General features: G+C 37.6%; 1 protein-coding gene across 1 annotated transcript in view; it reads left to right on the top strand.

Annotated features, from left to right (window-relative positions):
- The first annotated feature begins 578 nt into the window (after window positions 1–578).
- The window catches only part of LOC123503532 (ATP-dependent RNA helicase DHX8-like), a 258,222-nt gene continuing 234,204 nt past the window's right edge, over window positions 579–24,596 (top strand). The window contains exons 1-2 of the mRNA XM_045253371.1: window positions 579–748; window positions 18,758–18,846. Of these exons, the coding sequence (XP_045109306.1) occupies window positions 655–748; window positions 18,758–18,846 (183 nt within the window). The 5' untranslated portion in view covers window positions 579–654. The remainder of the gene's footprint in view (window positions 749–18,757; window positions 18,847–24,596) is intronic.

Genomic DNA, 24,596 nt, shown 5'->3' with positions numbered 1-24,596 from the left:
GGTAGTGAGTTCCAGAGATCATCATTGAAGTACTTAATTGTATTCTTATTATGTATATTGTCTATTTATATATTTTTGATACTTGAACCTTAAAGGTTTGGCCAGGGGGTGGGTGACAAGGTCCATCCTCCTCCTTTGTTGTATTTATTTATCAATTCAACAATAAATGTATCAATCAATCAGGTCCATAAAAAGAAAAAAAATCGTACTTGAAACGTAAAAAGGATTATTAATATAAAAATATATGGCATGACCATTCACAGTTGTTAAGGAGTATTTCTACTTTTTAATAATACTGGGTATTTTATAGCAATACATTTTCATGCAGAGAATGATGATTGTAATATATTTTTGGGCAGTTGAATGAGAACGGTAGCAAAAGGTCTTGCTATATATTTAGTTTTTTTTCGCTACTTGTTCCTTAATGTTTAAAATGTATATTCTGGATAATCGGTGTCTTTATCATTAGGCACTATAATTTTTTTTTTATCAATAGCTGCTTTAACTGATTAACTGTTGATGGAGATGTGTGATACATCAATACTTGTACGAATAGTCAGCGTTGGTAATCTAGCAATGCTGACAAATGCAACACTGTATAAACAAAACACCAGAGGTACTGAGTTATCGCGTCGTGCTTCACGTTGCTGTGTAATGGATGACCTTTTTAAGCTTGAGAAGCTTTCCCTGGTTTCAAAGATATGCGTGGAACTGGAAAACCATTTAGGAATCAACGATAAAGATGTTGGTGAGTCAGATGAGGTGTGGATGGCATGTGTGTGTGTGTGTGTGTGTGTTGTATTATGAAATGCATTGATTTCACTACAACTGTTTTCAGACCACATAAATGTTTAGCCTGTTTTGATAGTGCTCCTTTTCTTGCTAAATCTTGACATTTACAATACCTGCATTGTTGTAGAGAGTGAAATATTACATCACGTTACACTGAACACAGGACCATATCCTGAAACGCTCCTACACGACACGATGACTTCCAAAAGGATTACTTGAAATGACATGGGTTCTAACGGGTGTTTTGAGGCTTTAGTGACAAATTAACAAGAATTCTAGTTAATTATCTATAATATAGCCGCACCAGATGCAAGCACGGAACTCATATATCATGTAAATGGATTGGTCATCTTGACGTAAATGTAGAAGTATAGTGTGGCATGCGTTTAGTATGTCTGTAACAGTATTTGGGAGTGTGGCAGAAATACAAGATTTTCTAAGTCCATTGGTGTAATTTTTTAGGTGTTTTGTTTGGTTAGGTTGGGTTCATGTTTGGTTAAGTTGATGTCTGAGGGGGATGCAGCACCTCCCTGCCAGGATAGGATATTTTAGAAGAATTTGGAATATTAAGTGGTGGCTGTTGGGAGGGGATGGGGGAATGTGGACATATTATAATGCCATAAAAATTTATAAAACTGTACAATAAGGTATTCCTTTCTCCCACCACTCCCCTCACCAACATAAAAAAGCTTGGGGACCTGATAGGAAAGTAGGTTTTTGGGCCAGGAAATCCAATATATACCAAATTTAGCAATTCCCCAAAAATATAAGAGGCCTTATTTGGTAAAAAAAAAAAATAAATAAATAAATAATATATATATATATATATATATATATATATATATATATATATATATATATATATATATATATATAGGTATATATGGTTCTTCTCTAGAATCACTGCTCCACGCCAATCTGTATAATACGTATTGCACAGTGCAGTATATGTAACGTGTTTATCATCAGTTAGAGTTTTGGTGAGTGTTTGGCCTTAGTGTGTTGTACACAAGCCTTCAAATGTGTGGCGTTCGGCGAGTTTTCTCTAAGTCCAGCAAGCTGCGGTGAGCCATGGAGCTCCATCACACTCAGAAATGAGCAGTACACTGACTTGCAATTGTTTCTAGCTGGGGTTTGTGGGTAACTGCTGAATAGGATTCTTATTGTGTCTATAGTTCTTTTGTCTAATGACGTGCCACCACCTCTTAACACCACGAGTTGTGCCAATGGGAATTTGCTATATGTATTTGTAGGTGGGGCACAGCTGGGCAGACAGGTGCACAGAGACTCTGTGTGTGCAGTTCAGCCATGGCCACCAGTGACATTAGTTGTAAAGGTTGCAAATTTGATTACTGGGAAATCATTGCTCCTGCGATGCAAGTCAGTGTACAATCGAGAAGAGGACCAGCCAGGACCTTCATCCTTTCGTTAAGGTATTGTGAGGAGGGGTATTGGTAGAGATAGGGCATATTGTGTGAAGCTATAAGAGAACCGGTGTGAGGAGAGGGAAACTGCCCCAAAGCAAGGATACGGTAGGTTAGGTTTATGTTAGGGTTAGGTTAGTGTTGGAGGGGGGATCTGGGGGTGCACAGCCTCCCCCATTAGGTTAGGTCACATTAGGTTAGGTTTATGGTAGGGTTAGGTTAGTGTTGTTGTTTCCAGGAGGGCTGCGCCCCTCCCGGCTAGGTTAGGTTACGTTAGGTTAGGTTTATGTTAGAGTTAGGTTAGTGTTGTAAGGGGGGTCCGGGGGGGCACAGGCCTCCTGGTTAGGTTAGGTTTTTTTGTCCTTAGATTTTTTTGGATCGCCATATCTCGCCTCTTTTGGCTCCCCCAAACCCCGATTCCCCACAGTCCCCCAAGCTTGTATGGGGGCAGGATGGGGAAGGGGAGAGGAAAAGCAGTGGTTCTGTAGTTTTACGGATATATATATATATATATATATATATATATATATATATATATATATATATATATATATATATATATATATATATATATATATATATATATATATATATATATATATATATATATATATATATATATATATATATATATATATATATATATATATATATATATATATATATATATATATATATATTTATAAATTCTACTTGGTTGGGTACCGGAGGAGAAGGAGTGGCTAAGGAGATTCCCTTACAGTGGGGGAAGTTGTACACTGTTGGCGACCTTTAAAGAACCTGAGGGTTACGGCTGCTGTGATTTATAGTAATGGGGACTCGGTGGAGTGTTATATTCCCCCTGTACTGTACCGTAACAAACTGGCGATCGTACCAGACCAACACGCTCCTCAGTGAGCAGCCGCAGATAGTCACAGCTAGAGTGGCGTACGTAACAGAAAGTTGGCGATCGTGCCAGGATAACACTTTAGTGAGCTGTAGCAGTTAACCGTAGCCGTGACCGTAACAATATATATATATATATATATATATATATATATATATATATATATATATATATATATATATATGAGAGAGAGAGAGAGAGAGAGAGAGAGAGAGAGAGAGAGAGAGAGATATATATATATATATATATATATATATATATATATATATATATATATATATATATATATATATATATATATATATATTTTTATTTAGATTTTTCTATATATATATATATATATATATATATATATATATATATATATATATATATATATATATATATATATATATATATATATATGTATGTATATATATAAAATACAGAAAAATCTAACCTTAGCTAAACTGATGTAGCTGGGAGGTCCTCCCAGATCAGTTTGGGATCCATAATAGATAGGTAAAAGCTGGTATTTATATGTATCAACACAGAACCAGAAGGGATAAGAGGTGGAGTGTGGGGCTGGGATTAGTGAGGTGGTGGCATAGTGGATAAGGTGGTGAGCGTGTGATCGAGCAGATGTCATACGTAGGTTCAAATCCCACCATGTATCATCTTGATACTTTGCCATTAGTCGAGTTTTTAAAGTTACCTACCACTATAAATAAAATTGCCTGCTCCACTAATGGGTGGAAGCTTACCAGTGCTTCCAATACTCTTCAAGTTACCTACAGATGCTATAGACCAGGACATGAAAAAAAAAGATAATATTACTGCTTGGATGTAAAATTCAAGCAAGCTTTGATTGCAAGCAGAGCAACAATCTTTTCAATACATGTACAGAATAGGAAATTAAATACATGTGGCATACATAAGGAAATGAATGGGCAAAGAAAGTATAATTGGAATGAATGGGCAAAGAACTATAATTGGAAAAATCTAGATGCTTGTCCAAGCAAGATGTATATTTAACAGTGTCACCTACATATAAGTAGCATTTAAATGACAAAAACTGACATTACTTTTAGTAGTGCTTGCACTATTCAATTAACCACATGCATATGTCATACTAAGATGTTCGAAGGCTCAGTCTGACAAAAACTAGCTTGTAGTTGCACTTAGACTTTGTGAGTCATTTCACATTTCACCATTCTGGGTGAACATTGGACTTTCACGCATTAAAATGATGCATAGTATAGTGAGAACATTACCTAACATGTAAATGTGGTGTACATAGGATACAAGGCCTAGATTTACAGATTAACCATAAGTTTGATGTGCTTTTAAATCAGTTGTTATCATTTTCTGTTTCAAATCACTATATTGTCCATTTGCTCCACCCTCTCCTTCCCTCCGATAAGGGACCAGAGATAAATATGAAGAGAGATTGCCATGGCTTTATTTCCCCCCCCCCTAATTTTATTTTATTTTCAGATAAAATAAAACTTAGAGGTAAATAGGGGGAAATACTGCCTCTTACTTCCAAAGATAAATAGGGAGCTACACTACTGCCCCACCTCCCTGCCCCCTTTTTTTTTTTTTTTGTGGTGGGTGCCATGTTCTTGATCTTGATACTGCAGTAAATTCTTTACATTTCATCATTCTCTGAATTCTGGCTGAAACTTTTTTTTTCTGGTAGTTTTCGACTTGTTTTGAATGAATCTGTCCATTGTTTTGGTCACAAATGATTATTTTGAATTTTATCTGCCATTCAACCCCAATTCTCTGTCCCCCCAGAAAGCACTATTTTGCAATGAAAAAGGAAAAGAAAGTAATACAAAACAGATCAAAATGTACTAGAAAAAAGCAACCTCATTGTCATAAAATATCTCAGAAATAACAGCCCAAAATGTGGACTGTCACTGTTGTGCAAACTATCCTTACCAATCTGGCAAAGCTAAGAAATGAATATGAAGTTGTAATCTTATTTCTCTTTGTAAAATTTTGCATTCCAGTGGAAGTATTGAGGTGACACCTACTGCTGACAGACATCTTCCATACACAAATTTAAAAAAATTTGATTGTTTCCTCCACAAAGCTCTTTGATTGGTTAGATATTTCGTATTTATTTACTTTCTTTGCCAGTGGCTGAATGCTCAAACAAAGGAACAATTACCTTGATTAATTTTGTGCATGTGCAACATATGTGACATATGCACATACAAATGAACCCAAAACCAGTGCTTGGAATTACGAACAGTATCAAGTGGTGATGAGAAATACTCTAGACAGAGTAAAACAGGAACTCACCAGAAAGGATAGAGTGATGATAGTTGGAGACTTTAATTGTAAGGAAATAGTGTGGGAAGACTACAAAGTGGTGAATGGTGGTGAGTGGGCAGAGGAATTGTTAAATGTAGCAACAAATAACTTGATGACACAGTGGGTGAGATCACCAACAAGGTGCAGGGGACAGGATGTTGCAGCGAGGTTGGATTTGGTATTCACCTAAAAGAGGAAATTGAGCATGAATGTCCCTTGGGGAAAAGTGACCATGATGTCCTAAGATTTGAGCTGGATATGGAATTAAGCATGGAAAAGAGTGTGGAGTACAAGGAGGAAAAATTTAATTATGTCAGGGCAAATTACAACCATATAAGAGAGTTCTTTAATGAAATTGACTGGTCTGTGGTATACAAGGAAGTTGATATGCAATTGAAATATGATAAATTTATGGATTTATATAACTGTGCTGTGAAGAAGTTTGTGCCATATCACAGAATGAGGACTTTAAATAATAAGCAGTGGTTTAATGGAAATTGTGAAGAAGCAAAAAAGAACAAAGAAAAGGCATGGAAGAAACTTAAGAAAAACAGTGAAGTATTATCAAGAGAAGTCTACAAAACAGTAAGGAATAGATATGTTGAAATAAGGAGAACAGCACAAAAGGAATATGAACAGAGAGTGGTGGAAAACTGTGATAGTGACCCTAAAATGTTTTACAAATTCATAAATGGAAAATTAGATAAAAGGGAGGCAATAGAAAAAGTAAAAGTTGGGGAAGAAGTATATGAGGATGCTAGAGATAAAGCTGAAATATTGAACGACAGCTTTTGCAAAGTGTTTACAAAGGAGGATCATTTTACAGGAGAAAAGCCTACGGAAATAAAGCAAATGCAGGACATCATGGTTACTAAAGAAGATATAAGGAAAATTATAAGTAACTTGGATATTAACCCCTTTGCGCCGAATGTTAAAAAAGCCAGCCTGTATGATATCTGGTAGTGTGCCTTCTGACGCAGGAAACTCTGCAAGCTTGTCATACTTGTCGTCTTTGTGTATTATGCTGCTATTTTTAGTCACTATATTGCCTTGAAGAGGAAAGTCGCTTCTCTTCGGAGAGAGAGAGAGAGAGAGAGAGTGACATTTGCTAATATTTTAGACACAAGCGGACCATGTAGCTTATCTTCGAGAGGAAGAGGGGAGGGAGGAGGGAGGAGAGAGAGAGAGAGAGAGAGAGAGAGAGAGAGAGAGAGAGAGAGAGAGAGAGAGAGAGAGATTAGAATTTGTTGTTTTGTATTTGTGTGTGTGTGTGTGTGTGTGTGTGTGTATTTACCTAATTGTATTTACCTAATTGTAACATACGGAAAAGAGCTATGCTCGTGTTGTCCCGTCTCCATATCTATTAATGTCCAGCTTTTTCTTAAAATCATGAATATTCCTTGCGTTGACCACTTCCACGTCTAAACTATTCCATGCTTCCACCCTTCTATGAGGAAGCTATATTTTTCACATCTCTCCTATAAGTGGCCATTTTAGTTTTTCCCATGCCCTCTCGACATTCTTTCATTCCACATACACAGATCTTCCCTATCCATTTTTCCATGCCAATCATCACTCTGTATATTGCTATCAGGTCTCCCCTTTCTCTTCTGTTTTCCAGGGTTGGAAGTTGCATTCTTTTCAGTCTGTCTTCATAAGTCAAATCTCTTAAGTCAGGCACCATTTTCGTTGCAGCCCTCTGTACTTTCTCTAGTTTCCTTATGTGTTTCTTTAAGTTCGGAGCCCACTGTATTGTTGCATATTCAAGCCTCGGTCTTATCATTGCAGTAATTATTTTCTTCATCATTTCTTCATCTAGATATCTGACGCCACTCTTATGTTCCTCAATAAGTTCAATACTTCTCCAATTATTTTGTTTATATGTCTCTCTGGCGATAGGTCATTGGTAATTGTCACCCCAAGGTCTTTTTCTTCATGACTGGTTTTATGTCTTCATTTCCTATCTTGTACATACTCCTGATTCTTCTTTCACTCTTGCCAAACTCTATTTTCTTGCATTTTGTCGTGTTGAACTCCATTTGCCATGTACAGCTCCATTTCCATATTCTGTCCAAGTCTTCCTGGAGTAGTTCGCAATCTTTGTCACATCTCACTTTTCTTAACAATTTTGCATCGTCTGCAAATAGGCTCACATAACTGGACACCCCATCCACCATGTCATTTATGTAGACTGCGAACATTACTGGTGCCAACACTGATCCCTGTGGAACTCCACTCTCCACCAATCCCCATTCTGATGGTCTGTCCTTAATTATTGTTCTCATTTCTCTTCCTACCAAAAGTCTTCCATCCATTTTAGTAAACTGCCATGCACTCCTCCTACCATTTCAAGTTTCCAGATCAGTCTCTGGTGTGGTACCTTATCAAAGGCCTTTTTTAAATCCAGATATATTCCATCAGCCCAACCATCTCTTTCCTGTATTACATCTATCACCCTCGAATAGTAACATATCAGGTTTGTCGTGCATGAACGCCCTTTCCTAAAACCAAATTGACACTCACAAAGTATGTCATTTTCTCCAAGAAGTCTGTCCATCTAGTCTTCACCACCCTCTCACACATCTTAGCTACCACACTTGTAAGTGACACTGGTCTATAGTTCAATGGGTCTCTCTTGTTACCTGATTTATAGATTGGGACAATGTTAGCTCTTTTCCAGTCTTGGGGCACTACACCTTCCCTTAATGAGGCATCAATTACTTCACAAACTTTTTCTGCCAATTGCTCCTGCATTCTCTTAAAATCCATCCTGATACCCCATCAGGTCCCACAGCTTTTCTCACTTCTAAACTCCCCATCATGTTCTTGATCTCCTCCACAGTTACTTGAAACTCCTTCATAATCCCTTTCTGTTCCATTACCAGTGGTTTGTCAAAAGCAGTCTCCTTTGTGAATACCTTCCGAAAGCATCCATTCATAGCCTCTGCCATTTCCTGGGATCTTCACTGTATACTCCATTTACTTCTAAACTTTCAATACTTTCTCTATTTTTGATGTTGTTGTTCACATGTCTGTAAAAAGCCTTGGTTGGTCTTTACATTTATCAATTATATCCTTTTCTTGTTTCTTTCTTTCTTCTCTTCTAATCAACACATATTCATTTCTTGCTCTTTTGTAACTTTCCCACTGCTTAATCCGTCTTTTCCTTCTCCACCTCTTCCATGCATCCTCTTTTCTTGTTCTAGCCTTTTCACATCTATCGTTAAACCAGTCCTGCTTTCCAACTTCTCTATGTTGTCTTATTGGTACAAATTTTTCTCACCTTCTTTGTATATTTTTATAAATTCCTTCCACTTTTCATTTGCTCCTTAGCACTCTTGAATTTCATCCAATTTGTCTCTTGAAAGAATTTCTTTAGGTTTCCAAAATCTGTCTTGGCATAATTCCATCTTCCCACTTTATATTCTTCATTTCTTCTAGATTTCTCTTCGTCTATCACCTTGAACTCCAAAACTGCATGATCACTCTTTGCTAAAGGGCACTCCACCCTCATCTCCTCAATGACCATTGGCTCTGTACTAAAGACCAAGTCCAGTCTTGACGATGCTCCCTCTCCTCCAAACCTAGTATCTTCTTTGACCCACTGAGTTAACACATTTTCCATTGCCAGTGTCAATAGTGTATTTCCCCATGTTGTCTCTGATCCTTCCATTGACCAGTCCTCCCAACACACCTCTTTACAATTAAAATCTCCCATCATTATAGTTCGTTCACAGCCACCCAACATTTCTTCCAGACATGTTCCTGTATCACTTATCATTTCTTCATATTCCTGTACTGACCATGCATTTGTCTTAGGTGGTACGTACACCACTATGTAGTGCCTCTTTTTTCCTTCATTAGTTTCTGCTCTGATCTTTAGCACTTCTGCCTTTCCCATACCTTTTTTCACTTGATCCACCTTTATATCTTTTTTAACCAGCAACATCACTCCTCCTCCCATCTTACCTACTCTATTTCTTTTCCAAACGTTATATTTCCTTCTCCAACCTTCATCAGGTCTTCTCCCTCTCTCAGTTTTGTTTCAGTAAGACCCACAATATCTGGGTTCTTGTCCCTCAAGTAATCGTTGAGTTCTAAAATCCCCGATATCACTCCATTTATGTTGGAATACATTACATTTCGCTCATATGTAAGTTTCTTTAGTCCTTTCTTGCTGTACTTTTCTGGGTTATGAACCACTTCCTCAGTCTCATATCCAAGATTCTCCAGAAAAACTCTTTCTTCTCTTCTTCTGTCCTCTCTTCATTTTTTTCAAAGCCTCCTTTCTCAACTCATTTAACATTTCTCTTTCCTTTTCACCGAGATCTCTTCTCAACCAAATCTTCCTTGTTGTTTCCTGCTGGGCTAGCCTCCATGACTTCTCCACCAATTCATCTACATCCTTTTGTGACTTAAGTTTGATTCTTATTGGCCTCATACCTTCTCTTGTGAACTTTCCAATTCTATGGAAGTCCTCTATTTCTTGTACTAGGTCTTTTCCTCCTCTTGCACCACATTAATGATATTATTTATCACCTTTTTATGTTTTTCTCTCTCCATTTTACTCGGTGTCTTATCCTCCTCCACACCAAATATCACCACACATCTCTTTTTGTCTACAGTTTCCCTCACCAATGTCTCATTTGACTTAATAACCTTCACCACTTTCTCAGCTATCTTCTCTTCTATGATCTGTTGATCTATAATTTCAGCAAGGCCCAAAGTTTTCTCCCTGACTCTTTGATTTCCTTTTCCAGACTTGCAACTTTGTAATTTACCTCCTTTCTTTCCACTTCCTGACTTTTTCCATTCAGCCTGCTTCTCCATCACTTTTCCTAGAGATTCTCCACATTTTTCGCAATTCACTTTAATTAGCTTAACTTCCTCTTTCAGTGCTGCATTTTCCTTCTTCATATCGGCACAGTCTCTTTTTACATTGTCATAACTCGTTTCCAGGCCCTCATACTTTTCAAACAGTTTTCAATTTTACCTTCTAACTCCAGAATTTTCTTCACATAAGTGCTCTTCTCCATTATTCCTTGAAACCCTGTGAAGTCTGATTCCTCTTCGAGTTCACGGCCGCCATGTTGCGCAGACGTAAACAAACCAGCTGATGGCTCAAACGCAGGCTACAGTTTATATTTACCTTCACTGGACATTATTTTGCTAATCAACAGTTAACATGACTATATGGAGACGGGACAAACATTACCAGCTCCTTTCCCACCTTGGTTACTCTTAGGTAACTGTAGAATTATAGATGATTGCTCTGGAGCTCAGCGACCACCTCCGCCATCGATGTGTGTGTGTGTGTGTGTGTGTGTGTGTGTGTGTGTGTGTGTGTGTGTGTGTGTGTGTGTGTGTGTATTTACCTAGTTGTAGTTTTACAGGGCCTGGGCTTTATGCTCGTGTGGTCCCGTCTCCATATCTACACTTATCCAATTTTTCTTTAAAACTATGCACACTCTTTGCTGACACCACTTCCTCACTCAAACTGTTCCAAGTCTCAACACATCTTTGCGGGAAGCTAAATTTTTTAACATCTCTCAGACATCATCCCTTCCTTAGTTTCTTACTATGCGATCTTGTGCTTCTAAAGTCATTTCTTCTCTCAGGATCAGTTTCTCATTATCCACTCCATCCATTCCATTAATCAATTTATAAACTTGTATCAGATCCCCTCTCTTTTCTCTGCTCCAAGGTTGGTAGATCCATTGCCTTTAGTCTCTCCTCATATGCCATCCCTTTAAATTCTGGAACCATTCTTGTAGCCATTTTCTTATGTGTTTCTTTTTATGGGGAGTCCACACAACTCCTGCATATTCCAATCTAGGTCTTATTTTAGTACTTATCAATTTCTTCATCATTTCCTTGTCCATATAGTGAAATGCTACTCCAATATTCCTTAGCAAATTATACGTCTCTCTGAAAATTCTTTCAATATGGCTTACCGGTTGATTATTTTCTTCCATTGTCACTCCCAAGTCCTTTTCCTTTTTTACTTTTTCTAGTTCTACTCCATCTTCCATCTTATAGATTCCCACTGGTCGTCTTTCACTTTTTCCCATTTCCATGACATGGCTTTTGTCCACATTGAATTCCATCTCCCATTTTTTGCTCCATTTCCAGATCTTGTTTAAGTCTTCCTGTAGTATTTCACAATCCTCTTTTGTTTAATGACTCTGCACAGTTTCGCATCGTCCATAAACAGATTTATGTAGCTGTTCACTCCTCTGGCATGTCATTTATATATACGAGAAAAGTATTGGCCAATACTGACCCTGTGGCACTCCACTGTCTACTGTTCTCCACTTGGACTTCATATCTTTAACTATCGTCCTTATTTCTCTCCCCCTTAAGTAATTCTTCATCCATCTCAATGTGCTTCCTTTTAAGCCACCCTTCTCCTCTAACTTCCATAGTAATCTTTTATGTGGCACTTTATCAAACGCCTTTTTTAGATCTAAATAGATACAGTCAACCCATCCCTCTCTCTCTTGTACTTTATCAACTATTCTAGAGTAGAAACTCAATAAATTTGTCACACATGACCGTCCTTTTCTAAAACCAAATTGGCTATTTGATAATATTTTGTTGTCTTCAAGAAACTCAATCCATTGCTTCTTTATTACTTTTTCACACATCTTGCATATTACACTAGTTAGTGATACCGGTCTGTAATTTAAAGGTTCTTCCTTCCTTCCGCTCTTATATATGGGAACCACCTCAGCTCTTTTCCACTCCACTGGCACTGTTCCATTTTCTATTGAGCATTTTATGATGTTGTACGTATATTGGACTTGCTAGTTCTTCCCTACATTCTTTCAGTATTCTGCCTGAGACTTCATCCGGTCCCATTGCCTTTTCCTCATCTAGTTCCGTCATCAACTTTTTTATTTCAAGCTTGGTTACTTTAATCTCTTTCATATAGACAGTCTCTCTATTACCCTGTGGTCTTTCAAATTTGGATTCCTTAGTAAAGACCTCATGTGTGTGTGTGTGTTTCCACGAATGTTACAAGGCAGGACGCATGTAACTTATCTTTCGAGAGGGAGAGGGGAGAGGGAGGGAAGGGAGATGGGGAGGGAGGAAAGGGAGATGGGGAGGGAGGAAAGGGAGATGGGGAGGGAGGAAAGGGAGATGGGGAGGGAGGAAAGGGAGATGGGGAGGAGGAATGGAGAGAGAGAGAGAGAGAGAGAGAGAGAGAGAGAGAGAGAGAGAGAGAGAGAGAGAGAGAGAGAGAGAGAGAGATGGGAACAGTCTATGCCATTGGGTAATCTTAGACACAAGGCATGTAGCTTATCTTTAGTGATTGGTGGAGGCAAGGATGGTGGGAGGAGCACTAGGATTTCAAGGACAGCATACGGCGTGTGTAGTTGGTATCCAACACACTATACGGGACAACTGAACTGAAGAAAGCTCAGAAAAGAAATATGACGTCTATGTAGGTGTCACCGTATTTACTACTGGGGCTTCATGACGCCCACATAGGCGTCACCGTATTGAAGGGGTTAATAAATCAATGGGGCCTGATGGCATATCTGGGAAGTTGCTGAAAGAATGTAAAGATCAATTGTTGAACCCCATATTTGATATTGTGGAAACCTCCATACGAACAGGAATAGTCCCAAAAGAGTGGAAAAGAGCTGACATTGTGCCTATATATAAGAATGGAATTAGAATGGAACCGTTAAATTACAGACCAGTATCGTTGACTAGTATATTGTGCAAGGTATGTGAAGAAGTAATTAAAGCAAAGTGGAGTGAGTATCTAGAAAGTGAAAACATTCTGAGTGAAAGGCAGTTTGGTTTCAGAAAAGGAAGATCGTGTATCCAATTTATTATGTTTTTATTCAAGAGTGACTGACATACTACAACATAGAAGGGGATGGGTGGATGCTATTTACCTGGACTTGAGAAAGGCCTTTGATAAAGTGCCACACAATAGACTGATTTGGAAACTAAAGAAGATTGGAGGAGTAAGTGATAAACTAGCAAAATGGATGGAAAATTACTTAGTGGGAAGAGAAATGTGAACAGTGGTGAAAGGAAAGAAGTCAGAGTGGAAAAAGGTAACCAGTGGAGTTCCATAAGGGTCAGTGCTTGATTTATGTTAATGATATGCCAGTAGGAATAGGCAGTTACATGAATATGTTCGTGGACGATACTAAAATTATGAGGAGAGTAAAGAATGTGGAAGATTGTAACAAGTTACAGGAAGACCTTGATAAAATATATGAGTGGAGTAAAGAGTGGCAGATGGAATTTGATATAAACAAGAGCCATGTTATGAAAATGGGAAGAAGTAGATACAGACCAAACAGGGATTACAGGCTGGGTGATGAGAAAATTGAAGAGACCAATGAGGAGAAAGACTTAGGAGTAACCGTGCAAAACACTTTGTCACCGGAGAAACACAAAAACAAGATATTTGGGAAAACATATAATATGCTTCAAAATATTGGTCTTGCATTCCACTACCTAGATGAAGGAATGATGGAAAAGATACTATGCACTTTAATAAGACCCCAGCTAGAATATGCAGCTCGTGTCTGGTCACCACACATGAAGAAAAATGTGAAGGTGGAAAGGGTACAGAGGCTGGCAACAAGGATGGTACCAGGTTTCAAGGAGTTAGACTATGAGGAAAGACTGAGGGAGCTGGGGCTGACCACATTAGAAGAGAGAAGAACAAGGGGTGACATGATAACTATGTATAAATTGGTGAACAAGATTGACACATTGGACAAAGAATGGATAAAGGTGACCACAAGTAATCATCTCCGAGGACATGGAAAAAAAACTAATAAAAGACATCTGTTTAAATGACGTGAGAAAGTACAGTTTCCCGCATCGTAGTATTGATAAGTAGAATAAACTAAGCAGTGATGTTGTTGATGCAGTGTGCGTCAATCAGATGAAAGAGAGAGATGACAGGAGTAGACAAGGAGACAGGACACAGAGAGCTTAGCTCGGGCCCTGTAATACACAAATAGGTAAATATAATTAAATTTCTAGAAGAGGAGCAAGTCATATCGAACAGACAATTTGGATTCATGACAGGGCAGTCATGTGTATCAAATTTAATAAGCTTCTATTCCAGAGTTATTGCAGGACTTGAAAACAGAGATGGATGGGTAGACACAATATACCTGGACATTAAAAAGGCATTTGATAAAGTCCCTCACGGAAGACTTCTTTGGAAACTAGAGATCATAGGAGGACTGCGTGGAACCTTGCTCGAATGGACAAGAGATTATTTGAAGGATAGGGAAATGAGAACTGTGATCAGAGATACATACTCATCTTGGAGTAAAGTAACTAGCGGAGTGCCACAAGGGTCAGTGTTAGCCCCCATTATGTTTCAAGTATATGTAAACGACATTCACATTGGGATAAACAGCTTTATGAATTTATTTGCTGATGATGCAAAGTTGCTAAAAGTTATCAAAACCAGAGAGGACTGTCTACTGTTACAGGAAGATTTAAACAAGATTTATGAATGGAGCAAGAAGTGGAAATTGGAGTTTAATGCCAAGAAATGTCACATAATGGAACTAGGAAAGAATAAGAGAAGACCAGTATGGAACTATTTGATGGGACAAGAGCAAATAATGAAGACTGAAGAGGAAAAAGATCTTGGAGTGATCATACAAGAAAATCTGAGCCCTGATAAACACATAAACAAGATATTTGGACTATCATATAAGATGTTGACTAATATAAGAGTGGCATTTCACTACATGGATAAAGATATGATGAAAAAATTCATCAAAGCATGATACGACCAAGGCTGGAATATACAGCAGTGGTATGGTCTCCGAGCTTTATAAAAGATATAAGAAAACTGGAAAGGATACAGAAGATTGCTACAAAGATGATGCCGAAATTAAAGAACCTCACATATGAAGAACGACTGAAGGAAATGAGAGTGCCAACCTTACAGGATAGAAGAGAACGTGGGGACCTAATAACAATGTATGAGATAGTAAATGATATTAAAAAAATAGACAAAGAAGACCTGGTGCTGTTAGTGGAAGAAGATGGAAGGACAAGAGGACATGAAAAGAAAATCGGGATGAGGCAGTGTGTGAAGGATGTTGAAAAATACAGTTTTCCACACAGAACGGTGGAAAAATGGAATGCATTGGATAAGGAAATTGTCGCAGCACATAATGTGCATAACTTTAAAGAAAAACTAGATAAATGGAGATATGGAGACAGGACACTATGAGCCCCACTCGAACCCTATACAATACAACTAGGTAAATACAAGAGGACATGGAAAGATTAGGAAGAGGTAGTGTGTGAAGGATATTGGAAAATGTACAGAATGGTTGAAAAATGGTGAAGTTGTTACAGCACATAATGTGCATAACTTTAAAGAAAAATTGGACAAATGGATATATGGAGACAGGACACTTTGAGCCCCATTCAAACTCTGTACAATACAACTAGGTAAATACACCTAACCAGTGTGCCTGAGTGGTCGCCACTCGCCAGTCCATCACACATGCAGGTGTGTCACTTTTCAGTGTTGGCATGGCAGTGCATGAGCTCATTCTTCCCAAAACTGGTAAATTTTCAAGAATTGCTGTCAGTGTTATAAAAAAAATTTTGATGGGTATATATGGGGTTCAGATTACTCAAAATGAGAAGCTTTATATGGTAAGAGGAGTAAGAAGAGCCATGTTGAGACTGGTGAAAGTGTAAAATGATACTAATACTGCTAATGTCATTTAATTAAACGTAATTTGACCAAACTATAACCCAACTAAATCTAAACTTACTAGAATTAACCCAATTAGACTGGTAGCTAAATTTGAAATTGCTGAAAGAATACTAATAAACTGTAAAAGAATAATTAGTGGTGTTAAATAAACTTTAAAAGAATAACTAATGGTGTTATTAATTGTGACCATAGGAGCAGTATTTGGGTGCAGACGTGTACTGATGCTCCTATATTTCATGAAATTCTCGAAGTTTCTGGCAGCCACCACATATCAGCTCATCTCAAACCTTGTTAAGTTATCTTGTATTGCATTTGTTAGTAATTGCTTGAGGGAGAGGGAAAGATGAAGTCAAAATAGGGATCACTTGAGTGCAGTGGGACCACAAACCAGAAACGACATGGCTCTCCCCATCACCAAGCCCAAGTTGTAAACAATAATCCATGCTCATCTGACCATTTTCCTTTTGTACCTAGCCAATCTGGTATTAATTCTGATTTTTGTGGAAGATGCAATGCATAAACTATGTTGAATGCCACTGATTGTGCCTATTGTGAAACCTGGTTTCACCTTGCTTTCATGTATTTACCTAGTTGTATTTACCTAGTTGTAGTTTTACAGGGCCTGGGCTGTATGCTCGTGTGGCCCCGTCTCCATATCTACACTTATCCAATCTTACTTTAAAAGTATGCACACTCGTTGCAGACACTACTTCTTCATTCAAGCTGTTTCACGTCTCAATACATCTTTGCGGGAAACTATACTTTTTAATATCTCTTACACATCTTCCCTTCCCCAGCTTCTTACTATGCGATCTTGTGCTTCGACTGGCATATTCTTCTTTCAGGATCAGATACTCATTGTATCTGATCCTGAGATACAATGGTCTTGGTCTCTCTGATAGTAACAGTAGTAGTAATAGCAACACTATAATAAAGTATGATGGTCAAGGTATTGAATTTTTATGGACCTAATACCATAGTAATTCTTGTAAATCTGGTGATGTGTCTAACTCAGCATTTTAGCATCTGTTTCAAACAATAAAAAAATATGCAAAAACCGTCCAATCACTTTCTGCAGGTCTGACATTAGGAACAACACACAAGCTAATCAAACCACTAACCTCCAACCAAAACCAAAAATATGATTTACATATTGTTATTTGAGAAGAATGCACAATTTGTGTTTATGTTGAAAAAACATAGGAAAGTTGTGAACAACAGGGCAAATAAGAACAAAAATTCTGAAAATGATGAGATTCTACTTTTGTTGGATGTTTTCAATGTGATTCACACTAGTGATGGGATTTTTGGTTCTTTTTATAGAGCTGGTTCATTTAGCTCAAATCACTCAAAAGAGACAGCTCTTTTTGGCTCCCAAACAGCTCTGTTCTTCTTCAGTGCTGCATTCACTTACAGTTGAACAATATCTTGTAAAAAGACACATATTTGATTGAATTTAACCATTTTATTCCATTTATAACATTATGTTAATGCCACTTATCGCAGTTACCATTACATGTCTTCTGTGTCTGTATGACATCTTATGACTATTGGGTAAGGAAGAAAGAAGTCACTATAGTAAAAATTAATGAGTCCAGTACAAGACAAACTACAGACTGTTATAAGATAAGCACCACTGATGAGTATCATTTTGCTGAAAAAAAATGCTGTATTCACAAAATGTGGCAACTTTGATGATGCCATTCCATTTGGATATCTTTGTTGTGTTTAACTAAACAAATGTAAACATCTTAGAAATTTACTTTATTGAAAAAAAAAAAAAAAAAAGTAAGTGGGTCTCAAGAAAATAAATAGCTCACTGACTGAAGTTGTGCCTATGCAAAAAAAAAAAAAAATCATAAAAGCTCCTCTTAAAATCACTCATAACTTAGAAATCCTCCTCACAATTATGACTTATGAATCATGGAGAGAAACTCTCTAGGGAGATTTATTTTATTATTATTATTATTGTTATTATTATTATTATTATTATTATTATTATTATTATTATTATTATTATTATTATTATTATTATTATTATTATTATTATTATTATTATTATTATTATTATTATTGTTATTATTATTATTATTATTATTATTATTATTATTATTATTATTATTATTATTATTATTATTATTATTACTTTTTTTACTTACCATATTTGTCAGGAAATGGGCCTGTGTATATAGAGTGCTCCATGAGACTGTCCCTACCCACCAGTGGCTAACAGGAATAAGAGAGTGAATTATGTGTGTGCCTGAGTGTATGGTTCTTTGTCTGAGTCACCTGTCAGTTTGTCAACCTGTTATAATAGATAGTGTATAACTAGTGTACAGTGTGTCACTTTGCCAGCCTGCTATAATAGATAGTGTATAGCTAGTGTACAGTGCACAAAAATTATATTGATATAGTGATAGTTTATAAGTAATAGAGAAGTTAAAAAAACAATAAATTATGGATTCATTTATTGAATCATGCAAAAAATATGTTAGAGCCAAGCTCCTACAAATATAGAATATAAGTGTAAAATGGATAGAAGAAGTAGATATATACTAGAAAAGGCTTAATTACTTTGAAGTTTCATTGAATAACATTGTTTTATTCTATTTTCAGCTGAGTTCATTATTTCTCTTGCTGAAGCCAACAAACGCCTTGACAAATTCAAGAAAGCACTTGAAGAAAATGGAGGTGACCAGTTTGCGGTAATATTCCCTTTTTTTGTTGTTTTTTGTTGTTGAAGCATGTGTACATTTTTTTTTATTTGGTGTACATGTAAGATTTCACGGAGAAGTGAACTATCTTGTAAAGTATTGCATAGTGTAGTGGTTAGCATGTTTATTTTACAACTGAGAAGGCAAAATTCAAGTTGTACATATGGTGAGGCATACATGTGAACCTCTCAGTGTGTAACCTCTATTCACTAGCAACAAGTAAGTTCAGTCATATCTTGAATAATGTGAGGGTCATGTTCCTGGCAATGTTGCATTATTCAAAATCGTGTTGTTCAAACATAATTTTCCAATAGATTTTTTTTTTTTTTTTTTTTTTTTTGTATATGGAAGAGGGAGAACTGCCAGGGGCGACAAAATATTAGAAAAAAGCCCCACTGAACTGCAGTTTCCCTAAAAAGTTTGAAAAAAACTTCAGCAGGTGTTGGAGCCTTACCTAGACGTAAGTACAGGTGGGTAGGGGGCCATAGCGTTCTCCAGTCTCCAAAATAAATAAGATTTGGATACTGTATAGAACGGAAAAACGGAGAGAGAGGTGGAGCTAGGTGGTGCTGCCAAACGTATGGGACTAAAACAAACGCCATGTTTTGAAAAAAGGTTTGTCGAAACACTTATTGGCCTGAAGGGAATGAGTGATGATAATATGGACAAGGATTTTTCTGGATTTAAAGAATAAAGATGTAATATGAGGAGGCTGATAAATGTGGAAAGGGAGATAAGGTACATGGAGGTGATGTCAAGTATAGTGGAAAAACAAGACAAGTTGATAAAAGAAAACACTGAACTAAAAGTGAGATTAGAGGAATATGAGAAGGTAAGAGAAATAAATCAAGAAATGAAGGAGGAGATGCAAGAGATAAAGAAACAAAATGATATACTAAAGGCTGCATGTTGCAACTGTGAAGACTCCTTAAGAAGCCTACAGAAAAAAAAGTACAGGATTGGGAGGATAAAATAGAGAATGGATTGGGTGAAAGCAAGTTGGAGTAATTATGAAATGCATGGAAACAGGAACAGGAAGAGGAAAAAAGTAAAATTTTCAGAGGTAGTAAGGAAGTAAATTCAGGAAAAGACTAAGGACACTGTTATACAAGTAATTAACCCTTTCAGGGCGCAAATAGGTTTTTGGGTCATGTCTGTGAGCCGCAAATACGGCCGAAAAATCAAGGTTTGCAAAAATGAAAAAAAAAAAAAACATTCTCATGCATAATAGAGTGTTACACATCTACTGTAAAAAATTTAGGTCTCTACCCACACTAGAAAGTGGTGCAATAATGATGGTAAGTTGGCTTTCTGGTAGTACATTGTGCGCTGTTGAGTATTGTCATCATAGCGGGTGGTTATTTTCCGACGCAACTTGTGCAGGGGTTCTCACTAAATTACACAGAATTTTCCGCCTGATTTGAACTGAAGTTGCTCAGAACTGCTCCAGAATGTGTTAGGGTAATGATTTTTCACACCTGTGTATACATTATGCCCACACAAATAATATAAAATACGTTTTCAGAGTGTTTTCTTGATGTACATACTATTATTATGAAATTCAACATAAAATACTGGCTTTCTTCGCAATAGAACACAACAAATCGAGTTTTTTTTTGGGGGGGGGAGAACAAGAAATAAAAAGACTGCAGTTTTCACTAAATGTACCAAAACCAACATACAAAATACTTATTAGTTTCACGAACAATCAGATCTATGACAGCATCGTCCACAAATAGCTTGAAAAAAATCTGGGATAGTGGAGTCATCTGTGATGCCGCTAGCATCAGAAATTCCACTCGATGCATTATCAAAATCATACACATTTGGAATAAAATCATCACCATCTGTCCACGTGAATGCAGGCTGTTGTGGTCGCCTGCGGCGGAGGGCAGCCAAGAGACATCATCTAGCACGCTGGGCATCACGCGTGGGAGGAGGAGGACGCAGTGGTGTGGGCTGGGGGACTGAGAAGAAGCGTCAGATGATTCCGTGTCTGGCTCAGAATATGAGTCTTCACTTTCATTACTAGACACATCAGGTGCTACCTCATCAAGGTCTTTCTCCTCATCAGAATATTCATCTCCTGATGCTGTAATCATGGCAATAGCATTCGGTGCGGTAACAACTGTGGGCCTTCTACGCCGCACCGCAGGTGTAGCAGGCATCTGGCAAGGTGGGGGCCACGAGAGGTAGTGGGGTCGAGAACTATCCATCACTCCTGATAAACATTGACTGAGGGTCCCCTACAATCCTCCTCCTTTGTTTCAGGACTCTTATCATATATAAGGTTATGTAAACAATAAGGAGAGGAGGTCATGAGCAAAGATACGCATGTCCATATATGGTAACATACTAAATACGCAATATGTTACCAGTAAACGAATAACATCTGGCATATCTGCTCTCTAACAAAGAGATTTGATCATTACTCTTGTTATTTCTGTAAATAAATGCACAAATAGCCTCTAGCGACGTCGTAGAATAATAATAATTGTGAAAAAGGGAGCATCTGATACTCTACTGTGTGGATGCCATTGTGACTATATTTTTCTTACCATGCAACTGATGGTGCATCCTATAAGTCGAGGGCGGCTGGGAGAATGTTATCTGGCAACTAGCAGCAGCCAAGAGGCGCGCGGTTTAATTCTGTGACTCGTCAAATATGGGACCACGATCGTGGACAGGAGGCATTTCCCCGCAAAGCCACAATCGTGGTCTGGAGCACCGAAAGGGTTAAGGAGAAAGAATATTTAGTGAGGGATACAGTGGATAAGAGGAAATGTATCTTAATTTTTCGGGATAAAGGAAAAAAAAAAAAACGAAGAAGTTTGTGAGAGAGTGAGAAGAGAGAGAATTGGCCAAAACTATTATCAAACAGGTCCAGGACAGCACGCAAGAGTTGGACCAGAAAGTGGAGGAAGTGATTAGGTTGGGAAGATTTAGTGAAGGGGTAAGAGACCAATGAAAGTGAGAATGAGATTACAGGTGGCGGTGGAGGAAATTATGACAAGAAAAGGGAAGCTGGCTGATGATACTGAATTTAAGGATATATGGATAAAAAGAGAGGGAGAAGAAGAAAGTGCTAAGAAATGAAGCTAAGTAAAAAAACGAGAAAAGGACGGAGATTGAGAAATAGGATTGTTTAATGTAAAATCCTTTTTTATCTACATACTTACCCATAATTATTAATTATTGCTTAAAGCCCATATCCACATCAAACTTACATTATGTCTAACAGCTCAAGGAAAGAAACGAAAGAAATACTTGCAGTGCCCTTTCTTGTTTTCTTTGAGAAGAGACCCCACCCGTTTTCTATTCCCAAGTACCATCCATCAGGCCGATTCCCTCATTTGCCTCTATCCTAAAAGGTCATAGAGGGGAGGTAGGAAGGGAAACTCAATTATGATTGATAATTATGGGTAAGTATGTAGATAAAAATGGATTTTACATTAAAAAATCCTATTGTTATTACATATACTACTACCCATAATTATTAATTATTGCTTAAGAACTGGATCCCAAGTATTGGAGGAAGGATGACCTCATCCCTAAGAACAACTTTCACTCCCCAAGACACACACCCTTATATACCCAAATTTACAAAGCAGAGGCCATGCCCTAAGGTGGATGCAGCACTTGTATCCCATGACAGATGGACAAAACCATAGGAGTGAGAAGAGCATAACAACTCGCTCTAAGAACGGTCCAAGGACCTCAAATCCCACAGAGGACAATACATAAAACAGTATGTATAAGGAACCCAAAAGAAAAATCATTGAATTACCCTGAGAGCCGACACGACAGGGCCCAGAGAAAAGGTATCTAAATACAGGCAACCCTCGCTTAACGAACGGGTTACGTTCCTAAAAACCCTTTGTTAAGCAAATTTTTTGTTAAACGAACGAATTATAACAAGTTTAACCCCTGACTTGAGCTTCCATTGAGAGTAGACAAAGCGAGAGTGCATCATAGTACAGTAAAAGGTTTAATGAAAGTAAAAATTATGAAGTTAAACATTTAAGCAGTTTAATTTAAGACTAAGTCATTATAATGTACACTAATGTATGTATGTAAGTAACTTTATAATGTTGATGATCTTAAATTTATGAAGGGAGGGAGAGTGGAGCGGAAAATACGCTAGCTGGTAACCTGTGGAATGTAAACAAAGGACGCATCATTGTACCGCATACAAAACTTATGTACCACATTTCCACAAGGCTTTTCATTTTATCCATTGCAGAGTCATGAGTTCGGGTGGTTCTTTTAGTTTGCAAGGAAGATATGGTCTCACCAGCCTTCTTAATAGAGTCTGCTGACTTGAAAATAGTAGAGGCAGTAGATGGAGTCAAGCCATGGTGGCGAGCAATGCTATTAGTTTTCTCGCCTTTCTCGTGTCTGTGAATGATATCCAGCTTCACTTCGAGAGTAAGAGACTTCCTTTTCTTCTTAGTAATGCTATGCAACATTGCAGGATGTTTTGGTGGCATGTTGAGGAAGGGAAGACGAGCTGCTGCTGACGCTGTTATTGTTTTGAACGGGGAGTGAGTGGTGCGCGTTTTGTCCACAAGAGGCGCTGGTGTATTCAAAAGCCTGTCAGCTTGCGTGATACGGCGGGGCTTTCAAACTTGGAAAAAATTACCTGGATAAAATTTCGTTAAAGCGAATTTGGTGTTCGTTAAACAAGCAGATAAAATTAAACCTTTGTTGTAGTGAAATTTTGTTGTGTGAACCTTCATTAAGCGGGAGTTGCCTGTACAGTAATACCTCGAAATATGAATGCCCCAACATACAATTTTTTTTTATATTTGGCAAAAAATTTCATATAATTTACGCCTCGAAATATGAAGATATTTATAAGATATGAATAGCTATTGGTAGGTGGCGCAGCAATTGCTTGGGTGCCCATATCCACCCGAAGATTCAGTTCGCGCTGTGTATCATTGTTCATCCTTTATGCATGGATGTGTCTGTGCTCCTCGGCAGTGTGTATTTTTCTTAAGTTTTGTGAACTCAAGACCCCAAAAGTAAAAATAAGGAGGTTGAAAAGAAAAAACTTAAGAAGAGTCTCACAATGGATATGGAACATGAGATACAATAATCGCCTGCGTATCCAGATTATAGCAGCCAAGGCCCTAGCGGATACGTGAAATATCTGGATACGCGAAATTTCCTCTCCAAACCCCTTATAAATTGAGAAAAAAACATGTACATAGCCCAAATGGGTAAGAAAACAATGAATGAAAGCACATTAAATGATTGTGTATACTACAATAATGACTTCCTGGAGCATGATAAAATGATAACGTAAGATACCTGCATCTCTAGAAATTGTGAGGGTTGGGAAGGTGCCATCAGCAGCGTCATGGCAATCTGCTGTTTCACTGCTGAATTGGACACTATTTGAGTCATTATTAGTGTGTTGAAGTGAGATAATGAAAGTGAAGTATTTATTGTTTGTCTGGTACAACTTTCTATCTCTGTCTCAACATAATTTTTTGTATTAGTGTTATTGCAAGAGCTATGTCATATAAAGTTGTGATGATGAAGGCAGTAAGAAAAAAAAAAGTGTTTGAAAAGATCATAACAGTCTTATGATATTGAGAGATGGTGGAGAAACCTGACAGTGAGGCATGGGGTGAGGCAGGGTCTTGGAGTGGGAGATAACGCGAATGATGGAGGGGAGAGGGGAGGCCAGAATTGAAAGCCCAGCTGTCTCACAACAATACATTTGTTTGTTT

Source organism: Portunus trituberculatus, chromosome 14 (genome assembly GCF_017591435.1).
Source record: "Portunus trituberculatus isolate SZX2019 chromosome 14, ASM1759143v1, whole genome shotgun sequence".
Lineage (NCBI taxonomy): Eukaryota > Metazoa > Arthropoda > Malacostraca > Decapoda > Portunidae > Portunus > Portunus trituberculatus.
Note: the sequence above shows the minus strand (reverse complement) of the source record. Positions and strands in the feature narration are given on the sequence as shown.